Below are 25,346 nucleotides of genomic sequence, written 5' to 3' on the forward strand. Positions count from 1 at the left end.
TACTACATGTAGTAACTGTCTCACATCAAGAAATCCCAATGTTCGGCATCAAAGATCTAAGGAAACAAAGATATCCTAAATTGGTTTAATTGCACAATTATGAACAAGTTCAACTAATAAGTGGAAGGGGGCTTCAGAATGTTTTCATCACTGAGTGGCACATTTGTCTATTCAAGGCTGATCGTGACACCCACCTGCTGTTTCTATTTCATGGGTAAGAAATACCTCTGCTTATATCCTACAAGTAGGTCATTTTGCAGAATTAAAGTTGCTTTAACATCTTTTCTACTGTCTTACAATCCCATTTTACAAGTCAATCTTGGTTTAAAATGCGAAGTCTCATAGAATTGAAATTAGTTCTATACTTTATAAAAGAATTATAAATATCACACAAAGCCCTATGGCTTTAGGTCAACAGTAGTAACTTAATTGTACATACACTGGCAGCTTTTTTACGTGGTTTGCCGTTAGACCGCAAACAGATTAACAACCTTTTTTTTTTTTTTTAATTTTATTTAAAGACTCTTAGATGGTTCCATGAACTGCAAACTTTTAGCACAGTACTATGGAACTGTTGAAGAACTCCTGAACCTGTTGATTTATATACAAATTAAAAACAAAATCATTCCTCTTAGAATATATAAAGATGGCCTCCAAAATTTTTGAAAAATGCAACATGATGTATCCTGGACTTTGCCCTACCTTTGATGGAGAACTTCTATGCTAGAGGACTTTTTATCATAAAAAATTGAAACAGCTGTAACCCTGCCTCAGCTGCTCAGGCAGGGGAATGTAAACTAGTAGAATGTAAACTTACCTTAAATTGCTTAAGCATACACTCACTTGTGGCCAAGATATATTAGAACAGAGTTCAAAATCATGATCTAAGTTAAGCAGAAAACCAGAATAGAATTTTCAATATGGTGGTTCTAGCATAGCCTGGCCTCATCCATGTGTTAGATCTCTGTTTAGCTGCAAGTGAATGTAAGGCAAGCTTAAAGAATGTCTGTTTTCTATTACAGTGTGGACAGGGCCTCCGGTTCAAATATTCCCTCCTCCCCATCAAGTCAGCAGCTCTTCATCTCCTCACCTCTCCCTATTTTAGCCCGCCTCATAAGCAAAAGCTTTTGAATAAAAGTTCTTCGCCACAAAGAGGAAATCAAGATCAGATATTTCTAAACGTAAAAAAACTGTTTTAACTTAGAAATTGTTCTCCTTTAAGTAATGAGTTTTTGAAGTGTCTGCACTTAACAGTACTGATTTGCAGAGGGAGCATCTTTGATCCACACTTGGCTTTCTGGATTTAAGTTTAAACTGTGTAGCCAGTTTTCAACATTACATATTCATCAGGGCATTCAGTTAAAGACATTGTAAGAAAGCAGGTTTTATCTTTGAAAGCCATCCAATATGTTATCTTGCATTTACTGAAAAGAAAGATCTTTTCTTCAGAATTAAAACTAGAAGTTATTGTCTTAGCACTTGGCAAAACCTGCACATCACTTCATCCTAAAGATGTCACACACAAGCTAGTCACTCCAAGCAGTTTCCATAAGTGACCAGAAATCTTGCTCATCAGCAGACAGAACACAACCCTTTTCCAACTGTTCCCCATTCCCTCACCTCCCACCCCTCCCCAACATGGGCAATTACTTCACACAATGTAAAATGGGATACGGTTGTACACAATATCTACCCTTCACTAATACTGAACAAAAAAGCCTATTCTCCAATTACAGGACATCTTTCTCTAAATTTAGGTCAGCAGTGGTGCAGTCTGCACTGTTTATGTTTACAAGGATAATACCAGTAAGTACATATATGTTCTTAAACTGAAAATGTAAAACCCTATGAAGTTAATTGGGGAAAAAGTTTAATATTGCTACTTCAGAGCACTAAAACACACAAAGTGAATCCAATAAAGATCCTTGTATTGATTCAATATTAAGTATTAATTGCATGACCATCATAGCACCTCTTTACATTATCACACAATCACCAGAATTATCAACTGCTTTTAAAACTAAAAAGGGCACAGTCCAATATTTATAACTTGCACACTGTTACTATATAGAAACTAGGTGCCTTATACAGTGCTGCGAAAATGGAAGCCTGCAGATTTGACAAAGATGCCAAGTCATATTTTAGACAATTTCAGTCAAACTGGCAATACTGTTGAAGCAAATACTCAACACAGCAAGAAATAAAGGACAAAGCATTCTATAACCAAATAAAACATCTGATATTTCCTTTCCCTTTAAGAATACAAGTAAGGTCACTTTTAGCCTTGGAACGGATACATGTTCGCCTATGATGATCTTGCTAACTACTACACAATATCTGATGTCCTCTGCTAAGAATATAGTTTAAGAAAGCCGTAGTTACAAGAGGCATCTACTGTAATACCTAAAACTTCCTTTATGGCAATTATTGAATTCACTTGTCTTAAACAGTGAATATGGGAAGATGGCCTCATGTTTCCTTTTCAATAGTACTCTGAGGATCAAGTGGCTTTCAAGCAGCATGGTGGGTTTGAAATTTTTGCAGTTTAGATCATTCGGTTGCGTTTATGAGTTGGTGAGTCTGTAATGACATCGCCACACTGGGCTGAGGTACGCTTTCTAGTTCCACCATTGTCCAAGTGGAGTGCCATTTCTTCTGATATGAAAGTGTTCAAATCAACATCATGGAGTCCATTTCTCCTACGACTAGCATTGGAACCACTGCTTACGTGAGTGGGAGAGCCTGGGGTACTTGAACGAACGCTTATACTAGCCATTGCACCACTAAGTCCTAGAAAAAAAGAAAGAAAGAAAGTTAAAAAGGCAATAATGCAAGACAGAAGATGAGCTAGTTTCCTGTGCATTTCACTGAAGTTTCTGTAATATGCTAGAAAATTCATAGGTCAGACACATTCCATTACCACTTGTATATATGTATGCCTGTGTAGGCACTGAAAGGCAGCCCCTTCTCAGCACATAGTGTATTCGAGCACGTAGAGCTGCTAAAGTTGCTTCCTATGCAATGCATATGAAATTAGCTGTTTACAATCTCATGATAGGCATCAACCACTGGTGAGGAAAAAAACCTGCTTCACCCAAATCTAGATATATGAGCGTATAGACAACCTATCCTGAAACGTGTGCTTTCAATTTAAGCAGTAATCCATTTAAAAATGAACTATTCTTACTAAGTACTTTAACTATCCAGTTCGAGACTGTCCTAGTAGTAAGTTTCTAGGGCATTTGATTTTGATCTGACTTGCCCTAACTCCCAGAATTACTCATACAAGTTGGAAACAAAAAGCTACATTTTCATTCGTTAGGAATTGTGTTGATATGACAAGACTTTTATACAGCAGCCAAACTGAACAAGATTCCAAAAGTAGTAAAGCAAAGTTTTTACTTTAAAGTTGCTTATTCTTAGAAATGCCAAAAGATACCACTAAAGTTGTTTAACAAGGCCTTAACTTGGCTGAGATGTCTGAATAAAGCTACGCAAACGTTTTAGAGATGGGCAAGGTACCTGTGACAGCATTTTGGATACAAGATTTGTGAACCATTTCTAGGTTGTGATCATTAGAACTTTTCCGTTTTCAGTATCTGAATTAACACTATTTTACCGTTGAAATATTTGTGACTGTTCCAGATAATTACAGCAATATTCAACAACGTTCTCTGTTACATAAGCACACTAGAACATATTACTGCAGTGTAAGAATTTGGCAAAAGCAGAGAGTGTTCTAATACATGATCAGCCCTAATATGCCTGTGTGTTCCCACAGAAAATATGAATCTACCAATTCTTTCCCTACAAACTCATTGTCCTGATAATTTCAAGTTAAGATAAGCAACTGCTCAGATTCATGACACCTTGTTATTTCAAGAGCACTTAGAAGGGAGTATAATTCACTACACTGATTGCTAATCAAATGGAAGCTGTGAACAGAGAACAAAATATAATCAATATCATGTAGAAGAGCTTACTCGGGTATATTGGCAGAGCACAAAACAACGCAGCAGGAAAGGAAAGCAGCCAGCAGAACCAGATTGTCAACACACATCACTTCTAGCAAGAGGAGGAGTAAAGAAGCTCCTCTTGCTAGAAGTGAGAGTCTCATCCACTTGTTACAAAGAGTTCAGTATAGGATCTTGAATATATAACCTAGATCTGTATGGTCAACTTACAATCTATTTGGGGTATTATATCTGCCTACTTTCTTTGGGAATTTGACTTTAAAAAAAGTCTGCTTAGTGTTGTTGCAAGCAGCCCATACAAACTACCCTGAAATCTGACAAATGCATTTAAAATAAACTTAAATTTTCTTGAATAAATTAAGTTTCAAGTGTGTAAGGTTCATTAATTTTTTAAAATTAAATTTAGACAAGCTTTAAAAGTACATTTGTATTTAAGCTTCCTACAGGGGTTGTTTTCACATCCCTATGCTGCAAGACCACCAGCTTAACAAAAGTTCTCATTAAAAAAGGAAAATACAGGACAAACAACAAATAAAGTACTCTAAGTGCACGGAGACTCATGGACAGAGACTCCATGGATATTCATGCTACTGAAAGCTAGAGTTAAGTGCATTTAGAGTTAAAAACTAAATTGCTAGATTACGTGCCAGCATCACAGTACCTGCTTTTCCCCATAACACAAAAGTGAATGATCAGTAAAAGCAACATTAAAATAAGGTGATGCATCAGACAGGAAACGGAAAACAAGTCAGCACTTTGAGGTCCATTTCTAGTTGCCAGAAACCCCTTTGTGAGAGGACAGAGATAGGGAGATGGTATACAAAAGGTGCAGTGTGTGGTGAGAGGAGAAACATACTAACAGGATAACTAACCTCTTGTATGTTAATACTGAACAAGGGCTTAAATGCTGCAAGCTGAGCCCTATGACCACAAGCCAGCAATAAAATCAATGGGGCTTCCTCACAGAGCAGGTTGTAAGAATAGGTTAAGAATTCTGACCTTCTTCGTGGAAGCTTGTGTTTGTTTAGAGCACTAGTAAGTGCTTTTCCCAAACACATATCTAAAGCAAGATAAAAATCCATACAGACACAAAAATTCCCCCAGGAGCAGAGTGTTAAAGAAACCCCTATGACAACCCAGTTCCTGTTTCTCTGCCACCTTCCCCACACCAGAGCCCAGCAGGAGGGCCAGATACCCACAACCCCTTCCTCCCAGAGTACAGCCACGCCTCCCACCCACCACCAATACTCCTGAACATCCTCTCCCCCCAGATCCCCAGCCCAAATACCCCCCCTTCCCCCTCCAGGGCCCAGATACCCACCCCCCTAAAGCTCAGCCACAGGATGGCCCCCGTTGCCCAGATATCCACACCCGCTACCCCCCAGACACCCATCCCCTCCTAGAGCCCAGCCACAGGGCCCACACCTCCTCCCCCACAGAACCCAGACACCCGCCCCTCCCCTCCCAGAGCCCAGCTGTGGGTCCCTCTGTGAGCCCAGACACCCATCCCCTCCCCTCCCAGACATGCCTTCCCCCCACCGCCCAGACACCTGCCTCCTTCATTTACAACCCTCCCCACCCCGAGCCCAGGGATCCAGAGGGAGAAACAGACTGATGCTTGGTCCCAGGATTGTGTGGAGTTTCCTGTGCGCCGCCCTCTCTTTCCATCAGGACATGCTGGGAACTGCAGCCCCCAGGAACCCTCGAGCTCCCTCCCCTCCGCAGTGTCTTCTATGTGAGAGTTGGGCTCTGGTGGGTCGGGCAGCCCCTACTGGCAGCCAACTACACTGCAGCCCATTTCTATGGGAGAAAGGAAATTCTTCATGCACAATGTTAATTTCTGCAAAATTCTGCACTGCGTAGAACTTCCCCAGGAGTATATAGAGCCTGCACTATTAGTTATGTTGGTTAAATAGTCACAATACCGATTGCATGACTGATGCAACTGATAAGTCTAAGTATCAGAGCAAGTTTCTTGTGAAGTTCTTAATTTGCACCATGTTGGTTAAGAATTGTAAGATTTACAAGCTAAAATACAAAATGATGAATAGAAAAATTTTTAGTGTTGTCTCTGGTATAGAATACCCAAAGGATCCTGAAAAAAAGATCAAATGTTTCAAATTCAATTTACAACAAAAAAGTTTGCTATTTGCTCCACTCCTCTAAGGCTTGTCCAATATACACGTTCAGCATTAGTTCACGTAAATGGTCATCAACTTATGACCCTTGTCCAACTTAACTTACTATTATATGCAACAACTATGGCAGCCAACAGACTACAGCACTTTGACCAGTCAAGATTCACTTGTGAATTCAGTCTCGCCTGTTTGACTTGTGCATGTAATAGAGGAGAGTGAACATTTTAAAGCCAAAGGTTAGTGAGCTCAAGGGCCAGAACTGAAGCTTCTTTTAAGTTGGTATTTCTGTAAGGACGAGATTGAGGTTTAGTTTCACACACCATTATCAAGTGCTACCTTTTTGAAAGAGGTCTGTCCAAGTGACAAACAAACAATTGGATAAAAGTGATTTTTTTTTTTTTAAAACAGATACCTAGCCCAGAACTGAAAAGCGCATTTGTTATGCCTGAAAAAATAGTTTGTTTGTTTTTTTTTAAAAAGATCAAGGTTGTGAAGGTTACAGTAGTGCCTGAAGCGTACACTGAACATCCACCTTACTTTTCAAGAGATTTAGATAAATTTGTATCATGGTACATTTAAATGCCCATGCAATAACCAGGACACATTTAGAAAGGTATTAAAATGAGACTACAAACAGGCCTGTAATTAACAAGGACCAGGGAACCGATTTTGAATTAACAACTTCTACGAAGAGAAAGAACACTGGAGAGCAATGATAATGTATCACAAGATGTACTTTATTAACTGTACTTTAACTTGCACTACTTCATATCAAATATGCACACTGTAGCGTATTTTGTAATAATGAGATTTAAGAAAGCTTTAATAGAGCACTCATTACTAATTTTGTCTCAGTTAACAGAGGCTAACATTACACACAGTTTAATCCTTTTACTCAGGGTAAGCACAGCTCATTGTTCTCTTATAAATTGCTGTTCTGGTGACTGTTGTATCACAATTTAAAGCTATGTTACCAAATTCAAATATAGAAGGTTTAACAGATGCATTGTAGGGTAAGTTACTGAAATGGCAAATTGCCATTTCATGGCAGCTGGATGTTTGAAGGAGGATGTCAGTATTAACAGAATAATACTTTAAATTCAACAAGAAACAAAACATTGTAGAGCAGTGGTTTTCAACTGTGGTCCATGGACCCGTGAGGGTCTGCAGACTATGTCTAAGGGGTCTGTGAAAGATTGTTACCATAGAACAATGGTTTTCAACACGTCCATTAAAAAATTGTTTAGGGGCCGGCCCACAAATTAAAACTGTTGTAGGGCAATGACCCACAGTTCAGATAAGACAATCCTTGTGTGATGAAACCATTCCAATAAACTAAAGGTTTATCTTCCTTACTGTATCAGGCTCTAGTTTTCAGCATGCTCCTACTAAAAACACTACCCAAGCAACTAAATGGCTTAAGTGATTAGACTAACAGGAACAGATATTAGATAGCAGTAGTGAGAAGAAGAGAACATTAGTAAGGAATATAAGCTTTGCAGACATTTCACTATTATAAGTTCTAGAGTATGGAATAAGCTAACAACTTTTTTAGTGTCTGTGCAGGTAACTACGATATTTCAGCCACACAAGGTAGGACATTCAAACAACCTTCATATATGCTGTGTGTTACATTAGAGGGGACCTTTCATTGCATGATCAATGCTGGACAATCACCGTTTAGCACAAGAACTGCATTTTAAGTATTGGAGAATTTGAAGCAAGATTATAGAAACAATCGTAGTGCACACAATAGAGAAACTAAGAAAAATGTAAAGCAAGAAGATTTTTTCCTCTTCGTGCTGCATCAAGACTGCATTTTTGAAAACTTCTGCTTGCTTTTGCATTTGAAATATTAGGCTGAGACTTCCTTCTCTTTATTGAAAGGCTTGAGATTGAGTAGCAGGAGCTGTACCACTTTAGACTGAAATTCAGCATGCCCTTCCCCTCAATTTAGGGGTGGAAGAAGGAAGAGGAAGAGTTCCAGGGTTAAGTTACAACGCTTGACATCATTATTCAGATTTTTTTAATTGTTGCCAAAGTCTTCCAGTGAAGACAGGAAAGCAATACTAGCATTTCAAGTGCAAGTACAGTCAAGAGCCTTTTTAGAGTTTAATATTCAAGATGCATATATTAAGCATGAAAATCCATCTCAAAATATTAGCGGAAGCTGCAGTACATTAAAATTTGATGGCTGCTTCAAATAATTTCAGGTACAAACACTGAAACCTTACACATTAGCAAATTATAACATGAGCCTGAAATGGTTAACTAGAGAAGATATGTTTCATGAAGGAACTCAAAGTGCCATGCAGTAGAATAATGGTTTCCCATCTTTCATCAAGTTCACAAAAGAAGATTCATTTTGGAAGAAGAAGTGGTCCACTGGGAAATATTAACTTGTAATTCGATTGCAGATGACAACCAGTAAAGTCTCTGGACCAGTGTGAGAACCACTGTAGTTGAAGGGAAATAATAATCAGCAGCAAAATAGGAAGAGGATTTCGTTTAAGTAGCAATTACTGAAGTCTTCTGGATAATTTATCCAAGTTCCAGAGAAATTTTGGTTTGTTGAGATTAAATGTCCATTTAAAAAAATAATTAAGTGGAGACAGGAGGAATCATTATCTGAAGTGTACAATGGAAAGACAGGATTCATTGTCTATTGCTACATATAGCCACCTATTTACTGCCCCTCCCTACAATGCAATCCATGACACCGACTGCAAAAGTAAGATTTCATTCTCTATATAAGGCTGTATCAATCTATGTTAATGCAGAAGTGTCATACCAATAGTAAATACTCTCTACTCCACACATCTTATTCGGTACTGGGCAAACTGATTGAAACTATAGTAAAGAACAAAACTGTCAGACACAGATGAACATAATTTATTGGGGAAGACTCAACATGGTTTTTGTTAAAGGAAATCATGCCTCATCTATTTGAGTTCTTAGAGGGTGTCAACCATGTGGACAAGGGGGATCCAGTGGATATAGTGTACTTAGATTTTCCAAAAGCCTTTTTGCAAGGTCCCTCACCAAAGGCTCTTAAGCAAAGTAACTTGTCATGGGACACGAGGAAGGTCCTCTCATGGACTGGTAACTGGTTAAAAGATAGGAAACAAAGGGTAGGAACAAATGATCAGTTTTCAGAATGGAGTGAGGTAAATAGTGGTGTTCCCTAGCGGTCTGTACTGGGACCAGTCCTGTTCAACATATTCATAAGTGATCTGGGAAAAGGGGTAAACAGTGAGGTGGCAAAACTACTCAAGACCGTTAAGTCCCAAGCAGACTGCAAAGAACTATAAAAGGATCTGGAAAGTGAGACAAAACTGGGTGACTAGGCAACAAAATGACAGATGAAATTTGATGTTGATAAATGCAAAGCAATGCACATTGGAAAACAGAATCCCAACCATACTTATCAAATGATGGGGTCTAAATTAACTGTTACCACTCAAGAAAGATCTTGGCATTATTGTGGATAGTTCTCTGAAAACATCCACTCGTATACAGCAGCAGCCAAAAGAGCGAACAAAATGTTGGGAATCATTAAGAAAGGGATAGATAAGACGACAAACAATATCACATTGCCTCTCTATAAATCCAAGGCACACCCACCTCTTGAATACTGCATGCAGATGTGGTCACCCCATCTCAAAAAAGATACTGAAATTGGAAAAGGTTCAAAAAAGGGCAACAAAAATTATTAGGACTATGGAATGGCTGCCATATGAGAAGAGATGAATAAGACTGGGACTTTTCAGCTTGGAAAAGAGATGATTAAACGGGGATATGATAGAGGTCTATAAAATCATGACTGGTGTAGAGAAAGTAAATAAGGAAATATTTACTCATCATACAAGAACTAAGGGTCACCAAATGAAATTAATAGGTGGCAGGTTTAAAAACAAAAAAAGGAAATATTTCTTCATACAACGCACAGTCAACCTATGGAACTCCTTGCCAGGGGAATGTTGTGAAGGCCAAGGCTATAACAGGGTTCATCAAAAAAGAACTAGATAAGTTCATGGAGGATAGGTCCATAAATGGCTATTAGCCAGGATGAGCAGGAATGGTGTCCCTAGCCTCTGTTTTCCAGAAGTTGGGAATGGGTGACAGGGGATAGATCACTTGATGATTACCTATTCTGTTCATTCCCTCTGGGGCACCTGGCATGTGGCCACTGTTGGAAGACAGGATACTGGGCTAGATGGACCTTTGGCCTGACCCCGTATGGCTGATCTTATGTTCTTATGACTACAGCACACATTAACTCTGCCCTTCCCTTTCAACCCACTCACCTGCATATACCTTTACCAAGTACTATTTGCTATTGATGTTGTGTAGTAAACTACTCCCCCTCAAAATACAAAAGTAAAAGGGTGATGGAAGGCTGGCATCTCTAGCAGGCAAAGTTACACATCTTTCTTATATACTAGAGAAAGAAGCCAGAGTGACCTTTTCAAATGGTGAAGAGAATGTGGTTGGGGATGACGTGGTGCCTAGTTTAAATCATCAAGTAACCAGGTTAGTTTTGCTATGGTAGTAGTATTAGGGCTAGAGAAATTAAAACATTGTTAGAAGGTTTTTAGAAGAGTGACATCCATGAATTTAATCCACTTGATCAATGTTTCCCTAGATCCTTCACTCCCATCACTTTGAGGCTCACTGCATTTGTTCCAAAAGAACAGAGGTGAAAGAATCCCAATCACTGACAGACCCAGAGTTACTCCCTTTTGGTGAAGTACATTCAGAATGGAGTAGCAGAGACTGCTAAAACTCTGGAATACAGTATACACTGACCATGCGTTTACCAATCAGAGCATTACAACTGAAGTGGCTTGAAAATGAATTATTTCAGCTATAGTGTTACTCCTCAGAAAACTCCAATGTCACATGCAGATCCCTCATAGACAAGGGTGCTACTTTACTATTCTAATAAATCAGAGAAAAGCAAAGCTGCAACAGAGATCCTGTGGCATAGGGTAAGATAGCATGGCAAGCATGCCATTCCTACTCATTTTGTGGGGAAAAACAGTGATAATGCATTAAACTCCTTAAGTACAGTATGTTGAGGGAGTTGTGATTAATTAAATGGTTTTAATACTGGTCTAGGCAGCATACACTGGTAGTCACAGGATGCTGGGTACTCCCCTCCAGCTGCTTCTAGTTTTTCAGGGTCTTCATTAAGGAGCACACGGATGCTTGTATAAGTAGCTAGAAATAAAGAGCCAGTCTTTAAATAAAGAGTAGCTGCCTCTACTAGGAACTGCTGCTAGACAGAGGAATCAGTCACTATTTATTTTAGGGTTCTGTATAGTTCCCACCACCATACTACTGGTTCTAGATTGAGAGGAATGGGGAGGTGTTAGCATCTGGGAAGTAAGTAGGTGGGTGGGTGGGGATAAGGGGGCGCACAAGGAGACCAAGGAGCCATGTGGAAGAGAGCAAAAGTAGTTGAAAGGAGAACAAAGGGAGACTTCAGTGTGTAAAGACGATATGCTACGCTACACTACAATATACACTTTTCTAACACTTTCCCCCATACACAATAGCCTTAGTTCTTACAGGAACATTGATTGCATGATCACAAACAGGAAGGTACCTGGTCCACTAACATTAATGTAGGTGTCCTCTGAGAAAATTTGAGTGTTCCTTGTCTTTCACAGGAGATTAGTAGTTCAGGAAATAAGGGGAAGACCAAGTGAATTTCTACTTCTCACAATCTTGTGACTAAGTTTTTTTACAGAACAGGTGTTCTAAACAGTGGCTTGACAGTTTCAATTGAAAACTGGAATACACATGCAGAAAGCAAAGTTGTGGAAGCACGCATGTGTAATTAGAGAAAGCACACACAAGTTTTGAAAATTTGGCCCTACAGTCTTCTTGAAGCTTTAAACTTGTTGCAAAGGAAATCTTGCAACAGGATCCAATATACTTTAAATTAGTTCCACCATAAAACAGCGCCTCATAAGAACGGCCATACGGGGTCAGACCAAAGATCCATCTAGCCCAGTATCCTGTCTTCCAATAGTGGCCAATGCCACGTGATTCAGATGGAATGTACAGAACAGGTAATCATCAAGTAATCTATCCACTGTCGCCCATTCCCAGCTTTTGGCAAACAGAGGCTAGGGACACCATCCCTGCCCAACCTGGCTAATAGCCATTGATGGACCTATCCTCCATATGTACCACACATATCCCCATAAACGCCACAAGTTTTTGGTTTCTGTATTAATTTACAGCTCTTGTCATGCTTCAGGAAAAGCCAATCTGGACATCAGTTTATGTCAAATAGTTAAAATATATCAACAGTTCAAGTAGCTAAGCCATTCCCATAGAGAGGGAGCTTAAGCAGGTAGCAACCTGCAACATCACATTTGGTTTTGTGGCAGTGTTTGACTCTCTTTGGGTTAATGTAGTTTTTAAAAGTCTACCTTTAGCACACTGTATGAATTCAAGTGTACTGATGCTCAAGGCAAGGATATGGGAACAAATTAAGGGGTTCATTGGTTCATGATAGCATGTTCTCTGACTCCAGAATTTTTTCATCTTATGTTAAATCAGAGAATCTTGCCTATACAAAACACAAGTTGTCTTGAAGGAAAAGTTACAGTAACTAATGCAATTCAATGATAATACATAAACAAGTTTTCGAGATGATGGCCTGTACTTTATTTACCTCATCTTAGCATTGTACAGTACCTAACTTGATTTCCTTTTACATCTGATAAGACACTGGAGTAGTTTTGATAAAACAATTCAAAGATATGGGGCTTGTCTTCACTACCAGGAAGATTGAAACTGCTGCAATCGATGCAGCGGGTGTTGATTTAGTGGTTCTAGTGAAAACCTATTTAAAATCGATGTCAGAGCACTCTCCAGTTAAGTCTTGTACTCCATGTCCCAGAGAAGAGTAAAGTAAATCAACCAGAGAGCATATCCTGTTGATGCAGCACAGTGAAGATAGCGTGGTAAGTCGACCTAAGCTATGTCGACTCCAGCTATGTTATTCACGTAGCTGAGTAGCGTAACTTAGGTTGACTTACCCCGGTAGTGAAGACCAGCCCTAAGTAAGAACTGCTCCACTTTCAGAGATTTGGTAGACTGCTTCTCCTGCTTTGACTCAAAATCTTTGTTTTTTCCTGCAAAGGCCTAACCTCCAAGTCAAGTCCACAAGAATGCCAGCTAAGAAATCTAAGAGCCCTGTCATATCTCACATATTAAGTTAGTAGAGTTGGGGAGAGAAGGGAGATCAGTGGATTTTCACAAGTCTTTACAACACTTACGAAGTTGAACACTGTGCAGGAACCTGAACTGTCTCTCTTCCCTACACATTTTGGGTAGAACTGCTCACTTTCCCAGACTAACCCATGGCTACAGGATGTATATTTTTTGGAAGCAGAGAAAAGAAATCCCAAACAGATTCAAACAGCAACTACTCAGACACTTCAAACACCTTCCTACTCCTTTGTTCACATAGCTTCTCCCTCTCAATGGATTCTAAACAGAGATAACTTCACAGATGTATCACATAGCAAAGATAACTCCATAGGAATCACTGTCTACACTCGAATACTTAGTTATCTTGCACACTCTATGATTTGCTCATATAAACCAAAAATTAGCCAATCAGAAGAACTGTAGGACTGATGCCCATTTCCATGAAACAGACATTAAAAGACAGTTTCTTGAAGTGTCACTTTTTAATAAAGTATTAAGTACAAGCATGTACTTGTTTCTTATGTGCACTTCTGTGCTCTTTGTTGTTCTACAAGTGCTGCTTTTCAGCAAGCTTTAGCAGAACAAGAGACAGTTGATTATACACAAGTCTCAGTGACCAAAACTGCATATAATATTCCAAATCTTGAAAACCATCTGAGTTTTGGAAAGAGTCTAAAGATTGGTAAGGAGAACAATATGGAAAGTGACAGATTCTTGAATTCTGTCGAACGTATTCAGACAGAAGGAACTAGAGGAAAGCAGTCATTTTAAAAAGACTAGGTAAACACAAACCTGGTCACCAGATGAATAATGTAAGATAGACTGTCTGAGGAAGAGACAGAAAATGTGTATCAGACAGAACTAATCCAGTGGGTGATTGACTTGTAGAGTTGTACATCAACTGAAGAAGTGGAAGGACATTTCTAGATATTTAGTACAATTGAAGAGTAGAGGCAGCCAGACAGGAACTTGATGAACTTTTTCATACAGTTTCTAAATTATTTACTCCTGGGGGAATTCTGCACTGCTGCATGCGTGCAGAAATATTCTCTCTGCTTTTCTGCAGAAAATTGTTTCTGTGGGGAAGCAAAGACAAGCTTCACCAGTGCTCATTCACTCCTCCCCGGCAGCGTCTGTGGCAGTGTCTGTTTGGGCAGCCACGGGAGAGTAAGTCACCCTGTGGTCTGGGAAGGGGTGGGGGATGACGACTGGGGATATCCCGGCCAGCCAGGAATGTTGGTCCCGGCTTTGGGGGGGTGGGGTGGGGTGGGGTGGGGGAGAGGAGAAGACAGAGATGGAATTCCCCCTTCCCTGCACCGAGCAGCCTGGGGCTGGGTCAGATCAACCTCAGAAGCTTCCCCTAGCTGGCCTGCCAGAAGCTCTGAACCCTGGGAGGTGGGAGAGAACGACTTGGCAGGGGTTTTGGGTGCAGGTGGTGAGGCTTGATGGGGTGTGGGTTGGGTGCGGGGAGGTTCAGATACATGGGGGCTGGGTGGACAGGGGAAGCAGCTCCCCATACAGTGACTGCCTTCTCCCACTTCCTGGCCCCATCACTCCTCAGCAACAGGGCGAGGGATCACTGTACAGGGAGCAGCTCCCCCTGTCCACCCATACCCCTGGGCATCTGTACCCACCCCCCCATACCAAGCCCCCCGACTGAGCCTCATTCCCCAACATACCCAGAACCAAGCCTTCCCCTGCATTGGGAGCCCCCACACCCGTACCCCCACCCCACTGACCCCCAAGCAGCTGCACACTTACCCCCACCCCACCAACCCTCACACCATTAGATGCCCCCCACTGAGCCCTAACCACCTTTACTTGGATTCCCCTGCAGAGTCCCATTCCCCCTGCACCTGGAACTCCCCAACAAGCCCCAGTGCATTTAGATCCACCCTGCACCCAGACCCCCCACCAAGCTGCCTGCACTCATACTGCACAACATAGAACCCTGGTACTCAAGGGATTTCTGCACCAAAAAAAAAATTAAAAAATTAAAAATTCTACATACTGTTATTTTGCCAAATAAAATTAATATAATCACACCATTTTCAACTATTTGCTGACAAATATTTTGAAATTACCAAAATAGCTGAAAATGGTGTGATATTGTTGTTACTGTTATTTTGACAAATAAAATAAAGAATTTTAAAATAGTGTGCAGAATTTAAAAAAAATTGCACAGAATTCCCTTTTAATTATTAAAAGATACTATTACTTGCTCCTAAAGCAATGTAACTATTTTTTGCCTAGTAGTTATTAAGTCTGCCCATATAAATCCTAAAGAATGGCACCTAGCAGGCATGCGAAATAATTCAGCCACCTACATGATGTAGCCACCACCAGAATCAGACTGCCACCCTCATCTCCAGTTGCCCTGTAACTTATGAATATGAACAGTAACCCAATTATTGGTGTGTTTACTATATGAATGTTGGTTTTGTTTAATTGGGGCTGTAAGGGGGAAAAAAACCTAAGGCCAAAAGAAGGGTTCCAGCTCAGCCGCTTCTCCACAAACACTTGAAGGTTAAGAGACAATGTCATTACAGGAAGAGGCCCACACACAGAGATCAAAAAGGGACTCTCTCAAAAGGAAAGGGAGTTGTTATGCAGAACCAGAGAGACCAAACCAAACATTCTGTATCTTATTATCTTGGCTGTGGCTTTGCTATTGGAATTCTTTCAGTTTATAACCAAGTCTGTAGTGTCATAGCACTGCACTCTTTTTAAGTATCTCCTCAACTGAAGATGCCAGCAGCCCATTATTTCCATGCACACCCACTTCCTCCACCTGGTCCTGCTTCCACCTCTCTAACTCAAGTTTTAATTTATTCAGTCTCACAGGACTTATTTTGTAATTTACTTCTGGGCTGGCCCATCCCATCATTTTATAGTTTAAGAACTCTGCTCATTTGTGTTCTCATCAAGATTTTAGAAGACCCAAAGAATGGAAAAGGTTTAGGATGCTTTGAGTAGAGAAGTCATAACACTGGAGGTGCTGGGATTGTTTCACTCTGAAAGGATGAAGACATGAGATATGAGTGTATAAATTATCCATTGTGAATAATTTTTAATTAAGGTAAAAGGTGAAAGCACTTAACAGCCAGCAATAAAAAGCAAGTAACCATCCATTTAGGTATGAGAGTATTAGAATATGGACCTTTGTTAAATTAAAGCTACCTAGGAGAAAAGTTGTAAACTGATTCCTAGTAAGGGCTGGGAAAAAAAGAAACCAGCTCCTAGGGTTTGGGGGCCACACCAAGAACATTATGGCCCACATAAAAGTTTAAACGCCTAAATTGTGTACCTGAATCAATTTCTCTAAAGCCAACATCACACTTTTAGACAGTAAGAACCATTCCTCTGACATACACCCCTGAATCACATTATCTTAATGAGAACTCCTAGAAATAAAAAATGGCAGCTGTGCAGTACTAGTAATGGCTTCTCTCAAAGTGCTACAGCTTTTCCTGTTAGGAATATTCTCCTATGAGCATGGCTTGAAAGATGCCTTCACTAGTAGGGCAGGGAGCAATGAAAAGCTGACCAAAGTTTGACTGATCCACTCAAGAACACAGGCAAATCACTTGGCCCATTCCTGACCAGTCAGGATGCTAATCATACCAGTGAAACTGGGAAACTGACTAAGCAAAGCAGCAGTGCATTACTAAAAAGGAACAGGTAAGAGGGAGTGTTGGCCAATTAAGAACTCCCTCTTCCTAGGAAAAAGGCAAAGGGACAGTAAAGGTAAGACAACAGGCTCCCCAGAAGCAGAGAGAGGAGAAAACAAAACTGAAACGTGGATTTCACCTGTCACTGAAAGGCAGAGACATCAAAAACTAAACATGAAAGGTGCCATCCACTCTTCTACCAATGGGTAAGATCAACGCTTTTATAAAAAGCCTGTTTCCTTTCCAGAACTCAGGTAAGTATGGCTTTTCAACAGCATGTTCCAGAAACTGGTTCTGAAGATACAGACTGCACCCCATCATCAGACCTGGCACTGATCAGTAAATGACCTGTACATTTTTTGCATCCTTTCTTCAACAACATGAAATCATTTTGCTGAAAGAGGGTGGCTACAAGTGCATCCTAAACTCACTTTACAAGACCACTGCTGCACAAGATGCCAATTTCAAAAAATGATTTGCTCCTTAATGCAGAAAAACTTTTGCCTGCACTTAGAATTTAACAATTGTACCACATCTCAGCAATTAACTAAGATGTTAATACCACATAACCCCTTCAGAGCAAGTGAATAAGTGCCTTTACTCTAGTTTTACCTCTCTGGTTACACTGTAGCAAAGGGAGCCCCAAAATAAACCCCAAAGCTTAAAAGGAAGATATGCTCCTCATTTAGGATTCCCACCCATCTTTAAAAAAGAAATATTGAAAAAGATTAATGTTACCATGCAGAGCTATGGCTTCACGGAAGGGCTGCAAATCAGTCTCTACAGATGAGCTAGTTTCTGTTGAAGTAGCTCGGTTAGGGGATACTACAGTTAGTCTTGGGGGAGCTCTAGAGTTTCGTGGAGGAGGAACTTTTCCACATAAGAAGCTGATCAAATCTTCTCTACGAATAGTTCTTCTGCGTTTTTTAACCCAAGCTAACACATCCTTATTGCGACGCTGATAGCCAATTTGAATTCCTACATCAAAGCTTCTTTGATGAGCATCCACGCTTTCTGAAAAAAAAGAAGACAAAGAACGTTCTTAAGTGTTGCATCTGAAGCAGAATAATTAGTCTGTTGCTTTTTCATTCATAAGGGTTACCATGTGTCTGATTAGACAAGAATGAGACTGCAAGAGACCACAGCCCATCCCCAGTTCCCTCATGTTGGAGTTCAGAGTAACACTTTTCCAACATCTTCAAGAGACACAATCAAGACAAACATTGGTATACACAAGCTTAAAAGTTGCCTTCATAGAAGACAGTTTATATTCTATACATATTAAACTGCTAAGCAGGGGTGGTCTCTTTTCAATGTTTGCATAGGACCCAACACTGCAGTTCCCAATCCCAACTTGGTGTTTATGGTGCTATCAGAAGTATTTGCTATAAATAAGTGAGGATGATTATACTCAGGTTTTGATGTAAAGGGTCAGAGAGTTGTGTTTAAATTGAAGTAGTTTAAAACTAAAGCATTAACTATGGTATTTCAGCTACATCACTACTTAACAGTGGAAACTTTGAAGAGATCATCAAATCTAAAGTCAATTTAAACAAACTGAAGAGCAATTTCTGGTATTACACTTGAGCAAGTCCCCCTAACGAGTTTTGGCTTTTTATGCTCCCTTTTAAAGTTATTCTCTTCCACTGTGTGCAAGAATATCCACACAAACTAGGGAAACAAGCCAAACACCAAGTGTTATCACACAAAACCTCTTGTCCTTCTGCTCTAGGTAAACAATTTTCAGAGGTGTGATTTCTTTAGAAAACATCCCTTGAATTCAAGGCAGCCATGCATAACTAGTACTTTAGCAATGTTCCAAGCTTCATTTTTTGTAAATTGTCTCATGTGGGACATCTTGTATTATTCCCTAATTATATTCATGAATTTATAATCCATGAAGGTATATTTTGTAAAAGCCTTTCATGCCTTCTACTTGCAAAGCCCAGTACAAGTTTAGTGCACAAAATCTTAGGCTGGATCTCACTCAGATATTAGATCTCCTATGAAGTTGAATTTCATTCTGGATACTGACGTGAGTTGTCATGCTGTGCTTTCCACTGTGTTATTTTCTAGTAGATCCTTTCAGATCATTTGATCCACTTTAGAGGAGTTTCTAACAACTCTAGCTAATTAGACCAAGAACTACATCAGTATGTTACTGAGATCATAGTCACATATTACATAGGACATATAATGTTCTGTACTCCTTAACTGTGTTCATTCTACTATTTCTGCCACAGCAGTTTCTTCTCAGTGCTTTGCCAACAGTTATTTCAGCATATGAACAAGTAAATAAGACACCATGTTTGCTCTTGCTCCATAATGAAGACATGGAGCTAAACGTTGGAAAGTCCACTCCAATTTCCTTTACTTAATCTTTCAGAAAAAATACATTTAAGAACTTGGCAATGTTCCTTAATTGAGTGTTTCTGAAGCTTTGGTGTTTTTCCCCCCGATTGGGGAAACACTAGTAAACAAAGAGTCCTATGCCTAAGCCATGTCAATAGCGCCTTCATACTTGTTTATTCAAATAAGGTTTCTCACTGAAACAGCATTATACACTATTTACCTGCAAGCCAGCTTCCAAACTGCCAGATTATATTTGAGAATCAAGGTCAGTAGAACAATCATTTAAGATTTGTTTACAAGGCACCGTTACCTGATTCGTGTATAAAGTGTTTATTCTGACCACAACCAGTAGGAATGCTTTAGCCATCAACAGAGTTTAAAAATTAGCAGCACTTCAAACTGCTTCTAGTTAAAACTTTGGGACGAATATGTTTTGGATGTGTTTAGTGTATAAAGTGTAGATATAACAGAAATATACAATTTCACATCCTTTATGATAAAAATATTTGAAGTGGTAAGCCTATGAAAGATTCCTCCTCCATATTAATATTCTGATGTCCAAGTCTAATAGTTACTATTCAGACAGGATGCTCAATTCACACTGTTAAAAGGAACACCAAAAAGATTATAGTTAGAGAAACAAATAACTCTCAGTTTATCATGTGCATTTGACAGTATTTTGCCTGGTCAAAACCACAATATTTATGTTGATTTTATCACACAACTAAAGAAACATTTTTGAAGACTAGGAAAATATGAGATTACAAAAGATGGTGGAAGGACTCTGATGCAGATCTACTTATAGAAGCTACTAAGAACTCTAAACTAGTTTTCAAATTGACAATGTTCCTTCAATTGCTTGCCAGGATCACCTTCAAACACAGAAAAGTAAGGGGACAGAACAGAGTCCACATAAAGCCATCACGGTTAAGTGCCATCTACACTAAGAAAAGTAGTCTGTTGTGGAGATCCACTAACAATGGGTGACCACGATCTCCAGTCATATGGTGCTGAAGGCATTTGGCTGCTAGTGTAGATGGGACAAGCCTTGCCTTCATTAGGAAAAAAGCTGTTTTAATATAGTATAGACTAGGTAATTGTAGTTTTAACACATAGCTGATCTAGGTCAATCCTACACTCCCCTTAAGGTTCAGCTCCATCAACTAAGACTACAAATAACTAAACTTGTGTTAAAACTGATTTGTCTAACCTAACACCTAATATCCTAATGAACATATCCCTTTTTCCTAGTGAAGTCATGGCCAACAGGATTTCTAGACATCACATTCCAACAGGTCTCTAGCACACTTTCTGGAATGGTACTGAAAAGTTGTGTCCCCTCTGAACAAGCAACCAAACCATTTTCAGGGCAAGCCAAGTAGGCTCTGGAGGACAGTTAGTGAACAACAGCCCATTTTCTTTGTTTAGATGGACATTTTGTCAGTAGATCTAAAAAACTTAAAATACTCTTGGTGCCCAGTGCTGCAACTGATTGGACAATATGTACAAATGGTGATTAAATGCTAAGAGCTGAATCAAGTTTAAAAGTGAAAACTATACGCAGATAAATTGGTGTGAAGGAGAACTGAATAGATTTGAAAAACATTGTTTTATTGTTTATTCAGATCTTATTAGGGCCAGATCTCAGGAAAAAAAATTTTTTAAAAAGATGCCAGTAGTTTGAGTTTAAGTAAAAAATGGGTTTAAGTACATTTAACAGATGTTCCTGATGTAGGCAGTTTGAAATGCTTGATTCATCATACAATATTCCTTAGATGACTTTTTTTGCAACTTCGTATGAAGCACACTGCCTCCCACACCTTTGATAGTAACCACAATAAACCAAGTCTTAAAGAGCAACAAGAACGTTTAGAACTTTTTAGTATTACATCAGTGTTTACCATTCTACCCTGCTAGCTCTCCTTGTGCATAGCTTTATTCAGATGGATTCTGTCCCCTTGAAATGTAGGCAATTTAATGTAGTCCATTAAAGAGACAGTTTTAAATACCTGAAACACGTTGCCTCTGTGTCTTTTTACAAGCCTACTTTGACTCCCCCCCGCCCCCCTCCCCCCAAGGTAGTCCTGGTCTACACTTTCTAAATTCTGAAAAATTCACACCCCTGAGCACAGCAGTTAAGCCAACCTCATTCCCCACATAGAATTCTTCCATCGTCCTAGCTGCATCTTTCATTGATCTCGCTACTGCTGCTCCAAGCAGCTGATTACTGACGTTGATTGAAACACCCCTTCCATCAAAGTAACCATCTATGCTAGGGCAGTACAGAACCCATAATGTAAACATGGCTGCAGCCAATAAGACTTCATAGAGGAAACAGTGAAACTGACTTTGACAAAGGCTGTGAAATACACAAGAGACTAAAAATACTCAGTAATTTCCACTGCTACTTGGAAGAAAAACAGGTAACGTTTTCAAAAAGGTTTGTAATTTAATGACTATCAATTTATCATGTAATCATTTAATTTAAATGATCTTATTCATGTGAGAGCCAGATCATTTTAATTTCATGATAATATATTTTCAAGTTATTCTGTTACATAATCATGGCAGAACAATGCCATAAATTTATTTTTTCTTGCAAAACTTTAAATCAAATTCTTAACTGAATCCAAGAAGTCCTTCCTAAAGTGGGGAGGTGCTCTGAAGAGCCACAATAATCGATAATAAGATTCCAGTTTATCAAAATTCACATATAGGCAGTAGATATTCGAGCCAGATTATAGCTCTGATTTACACAACAGCTCCTATTTATCAAGTGGTGATAGATGATAAAGTGGAAGCTCTGCTGTAGTTTGACTGTCATCAGGGAAATATGGCTGATTAACACTTAGTAGCTGCCAAGACAAAGCCTAGGACTAGTGTTTCTGGCTATTCCTTAAGGCCCACATTCCATTTGGAGAACTACATAAACAGCAGAGATTACAACATCAATTTCACTAACTCTTCATGGATGGTCTACTGTAGATACAGAGAGATGTACTGTATATGCATTTTTCCAAAGGAGAAGCAAGTCTCCAATGTAATGGTTACACGTCTACTGTTTCCTCCCCATTTATCACTGCATGGTGAGAAGCCTGATCTGTTCTCAGAAATACTACACTGCTAAGCTCACTACAGTCATTTAAAACAAATCCATGGATTGACAAAATCAGCCAAGTGCTAACAATCAAAGATAAAGCATGCATATACGTGGTTCCATGTAGAATTCTGGACATGAAGAAAAACAGATATGCAGCTAAACAAAATCATGCAAGAACAAACAAACTCAAGCAAAGGGGTAGTTTATTTTAAGGTTCTCCTTTTGACTCATCACCATTAGCGAACAGACGGTAATGAGAGCCACACTGCAATAGTTAGCATTGTTCAGAAGGCTGATTTGGGAAAGTCACTGAATGTTTCTGTTCCTAGCAGGATCATTCTGCAACAGTGACCTATAAGTACCTTTTCCAATCAGAGGTTAGAGATTGATAGTTAAACTCAGTGTATCTTTGTAGAAAATTTAAGTGTCATGATACTCTGTCAGTTACAGTTGAGGAACAGAATTTTTGAAAAAGTTCCTAATCAAACTGCTAAACATGACTTTTCATTTTTGTGCATCATAGGTGTCCAGCAGATTGTTTGTACATTACAATATTAGTGAAAGTTAACTTTCCTGATTCCCTTTGGACACCTTAAGTAGTCACTAAAAGAGGTAAGCATTAATTTAACAGATACAGGTAAGAGATCTAACAAAGAATGAGCATCACTGTCCTATAACCAAATTTCAACATTGGCAGACATTAAACCTTACTTAAAAAAAAACCCCACACACACAACCTCTGAGCATGAAGAGCTTCATCTGGAGCATGAAGTCTGCCTTTCAACCAACTTATTTTAAACCTGCAAGTTATACAAAGGTATCACTGTCAAATACTATGCTATGGCCTGTTGTACTCCTCTCCTGAGCTTATCAGAATGACATGCACATGTTAAGAGGTCCTTGTGCAAGAGCCCAGGAGGGGAACAACTTAAGTGAGTCACTCACATGAGCCAAGAAGAAAGTTAGTTGCTGCCAAACTACAGTGGCCAAGGAAAGGTTACAAGATTCAGGCAGCAGCTTGGATTTCATAAGTAAAGCCAGCACTTGGGAGCAGGGTGGGGATAGCACCCGGGCCGGCCCTTACCTTTGTAGAGGTTGGTGACTGCGGTGGCGGCATTCTGGAAGGGGACCCAGAGGGAGAGCCCTGGCTGCTGGCACACCCGGTCTGCAGAAGTGGAAGGACACACACGCTGTTTATTTTGGAGGCACTAACTCCGAACGGCCATGTTAGGTTTCGCCATTTTGTTCAGCCTCCCTGAGACAGCCCGGGACCGGGGTGTGGCTGGGCCGACCGCGCCCGCTTCCCGGAACCGGGATAGGCGATGGTGCCTCAGGACCGCCGGCGCAGCGCCCTGTCCTGCCCCCTCCCCTCAGAACCCAGTGCACAATGGGACCGGCCCCGCGCTCGCCATTTTGTCGGTGCCTCTTCCCTGGGCTAGACGGCAGGAGCCGCCTTCGGGAGGCTAGGTCCCCAGCTCTCCCCCTCTCGGCTGCTCTGCGGGTCACCAGAGACCCCCTCTCACCCTCCCCCCCTCCGGGGTGGGTCCAGGCGGAGGGACCCAGTCCCTCGCTCCCCGCGGCGGTCGCTGAGCGCTGCCGGGAGTCTGCTCCTCCCCTCACGCCAAAGGGCCCCCTCGCCGCCATCCCGGGGCCGATCCCTTCCACCCCCCCCCCAACCCCCGCCATTTTGGGCGATCTCTGGGGAGGGGCCGGGGCTCTAGACACAGCTGGAGACAGGAGCCGCGGAGGGGGGCCGAGGGCGGCGGGTATCCCCGGGGGCGTCCCCTGCTCCAGGGGGGCTGGAAGGGTGATTTCCAGGGCAGCGGCGGAGGCGGCGACTCCACCTTACGCCATTTTGTTTTCCCATCCGTCTCTATGGGTAGGTGCGGAGCCCCCGCGCCTCACACTGCCCGAGGAACCCCCTCCCCCCACCGCCCCTATGCGGAGCCGCTTCCCCACCACACCCCCTCCGGCTTCCCCTGAGACCTACCCCGAGCGCCCACCCCCTCCCCGCAGGATTCCTAGCTCACTCCTCAGCCAGCTTCTCGGCGGAGCCTCCCCTCCCCGGTAGAGCTGCGTCGCGCCGCCTCCCCTCCCCTATGCTCTATGGCTGCCCCGGCCCGGCCTACGCCACGCCGGGCGCCCCGCAGGCCTGCCCCGCTCACCCTTGTAGAGCTGCGCCACGGCGGTGGCCGAGTTCTGGAAGAGGTGCCACAGCTTCTGCTGCTTGTGCTCGGGCTGCGCGGCGGCCGCCGCCTCCTCCTGCAGCTCCGGGGCCAGCGCCTCCTCCTGCTCGGCCTCGGCCAGGCACTGCCGTTCCCACTTGCTGAACCAGTGCTCGGGCCCGTGCTCCTGGATCTCGGCCTCGCCCTCCTCCTTCTTGTCCTCCATCCTCCGGCCGGCTCAGCTCCTCCGCCGCCGCCGCCTCGCCCAGACCCCCGTCACTCGGCAGCGCTCGCCTGCCCTCCCCGCCGGCGGAGGCCGGCCGGCCGGCCGGGCTGCTGCTGGGGCCGGGCCGCTCCTACCTAACCCCCATACTCTCGGCCTTCGCTCTCCCAAGCACCAACCTCTCCGCCGGCTCCAACCACACTGAGCCGCAGACGCCGCCCCAATCCCAGTAAAACCCCAGGAAAGGCAGCTGCCGAACCTGCTGTCAAAAAAGGCCCGCCCCTCGCTCTTTCACTGGCAGGCTTGGCTCCACCTTTGCCGGTTTGAGCGGCAAAGCCCACATCCATTGGATAACTGCGTGCCCATCATCAAGCCAGTGTCACAAAGGGGCGGGAAGAGGGCCAAGATTGGTTACGACACCAAAAGCTTCTACGCAAGCGCAAGCGGGCTGTGTGCTGTGCGCAGGCGCATTCGTTCTCTTCCACCGCCC

General features: G+C 41.6%; 1 protein-coding gene across 1 annotated transcript; it reads right to left on the reverse strand.

The window, feature by feature from the left end:
- Positions 1-459: 459 nt before the first annotated feature.
- Positions 460-24,931, reverse strand: HAPSTR1 (HUWE1 associated protein modifying stress responses). The gene is made up of 4 exons (XM_074965469.1): positions 24,634-24,931; positions 23,553-23,633; positions 17,755-18,030; positions 460-2,790 (listed from the first exon to the last, which is right to left on the reverse strand). Exons 1-4 carry the CDS (start codon positions 24,857-24,859, stop codon positions 2,546-2,548), a joined length of 828 nt encoding a protein of 275 aa, XP_074821570.1. The 5' UTR covers positions 24,860-24,931; the 3' UTR covers positions 460-2,545.
- Positions 24,932-25,346: the final 415 nt, after the last annotated feature.

Source organism: Natator depressus, chromosome 10 (genome assembly GCF_965152275.1).
Source record: "Natator depressus isolate rNatDep1 chromosome 10, rNatDep2.hap1, whole genome shotgun sequence".
In the NCBI taxonomy this organism is placed as follows: domain Eukaryota; kingdom Metazoa; phylum Chordata; order Testudines; family Cheloniidae; genus Natator; species Natator depressus.

Bases quoted from the DNA above. Each gene is read 5' to 3' on its own strand.
- HAPSTR1 (XM_074965469.1), bottom strand. From the start codon at position 24,859: ATGGAGGACAAGAAGGAGGAGGGCGAGGCCGAGATCCAGGAGCACGGG. The intron at 23,634-24,633 runs GTGAGCGGGGCA...CCACTTCTGCAG, and splicing joins CGTGGCGCAGCTCTACAAGG to ACCGGGTGTGCCAGCAGCCA. The intron at 18,031-23,552 runs GTAAGGGCCGGC...CTTTTTTTTCAG, and splicing joins AGTCACCAACCTCTACAAAG to AAAGCGTGGATGCTCATCAA.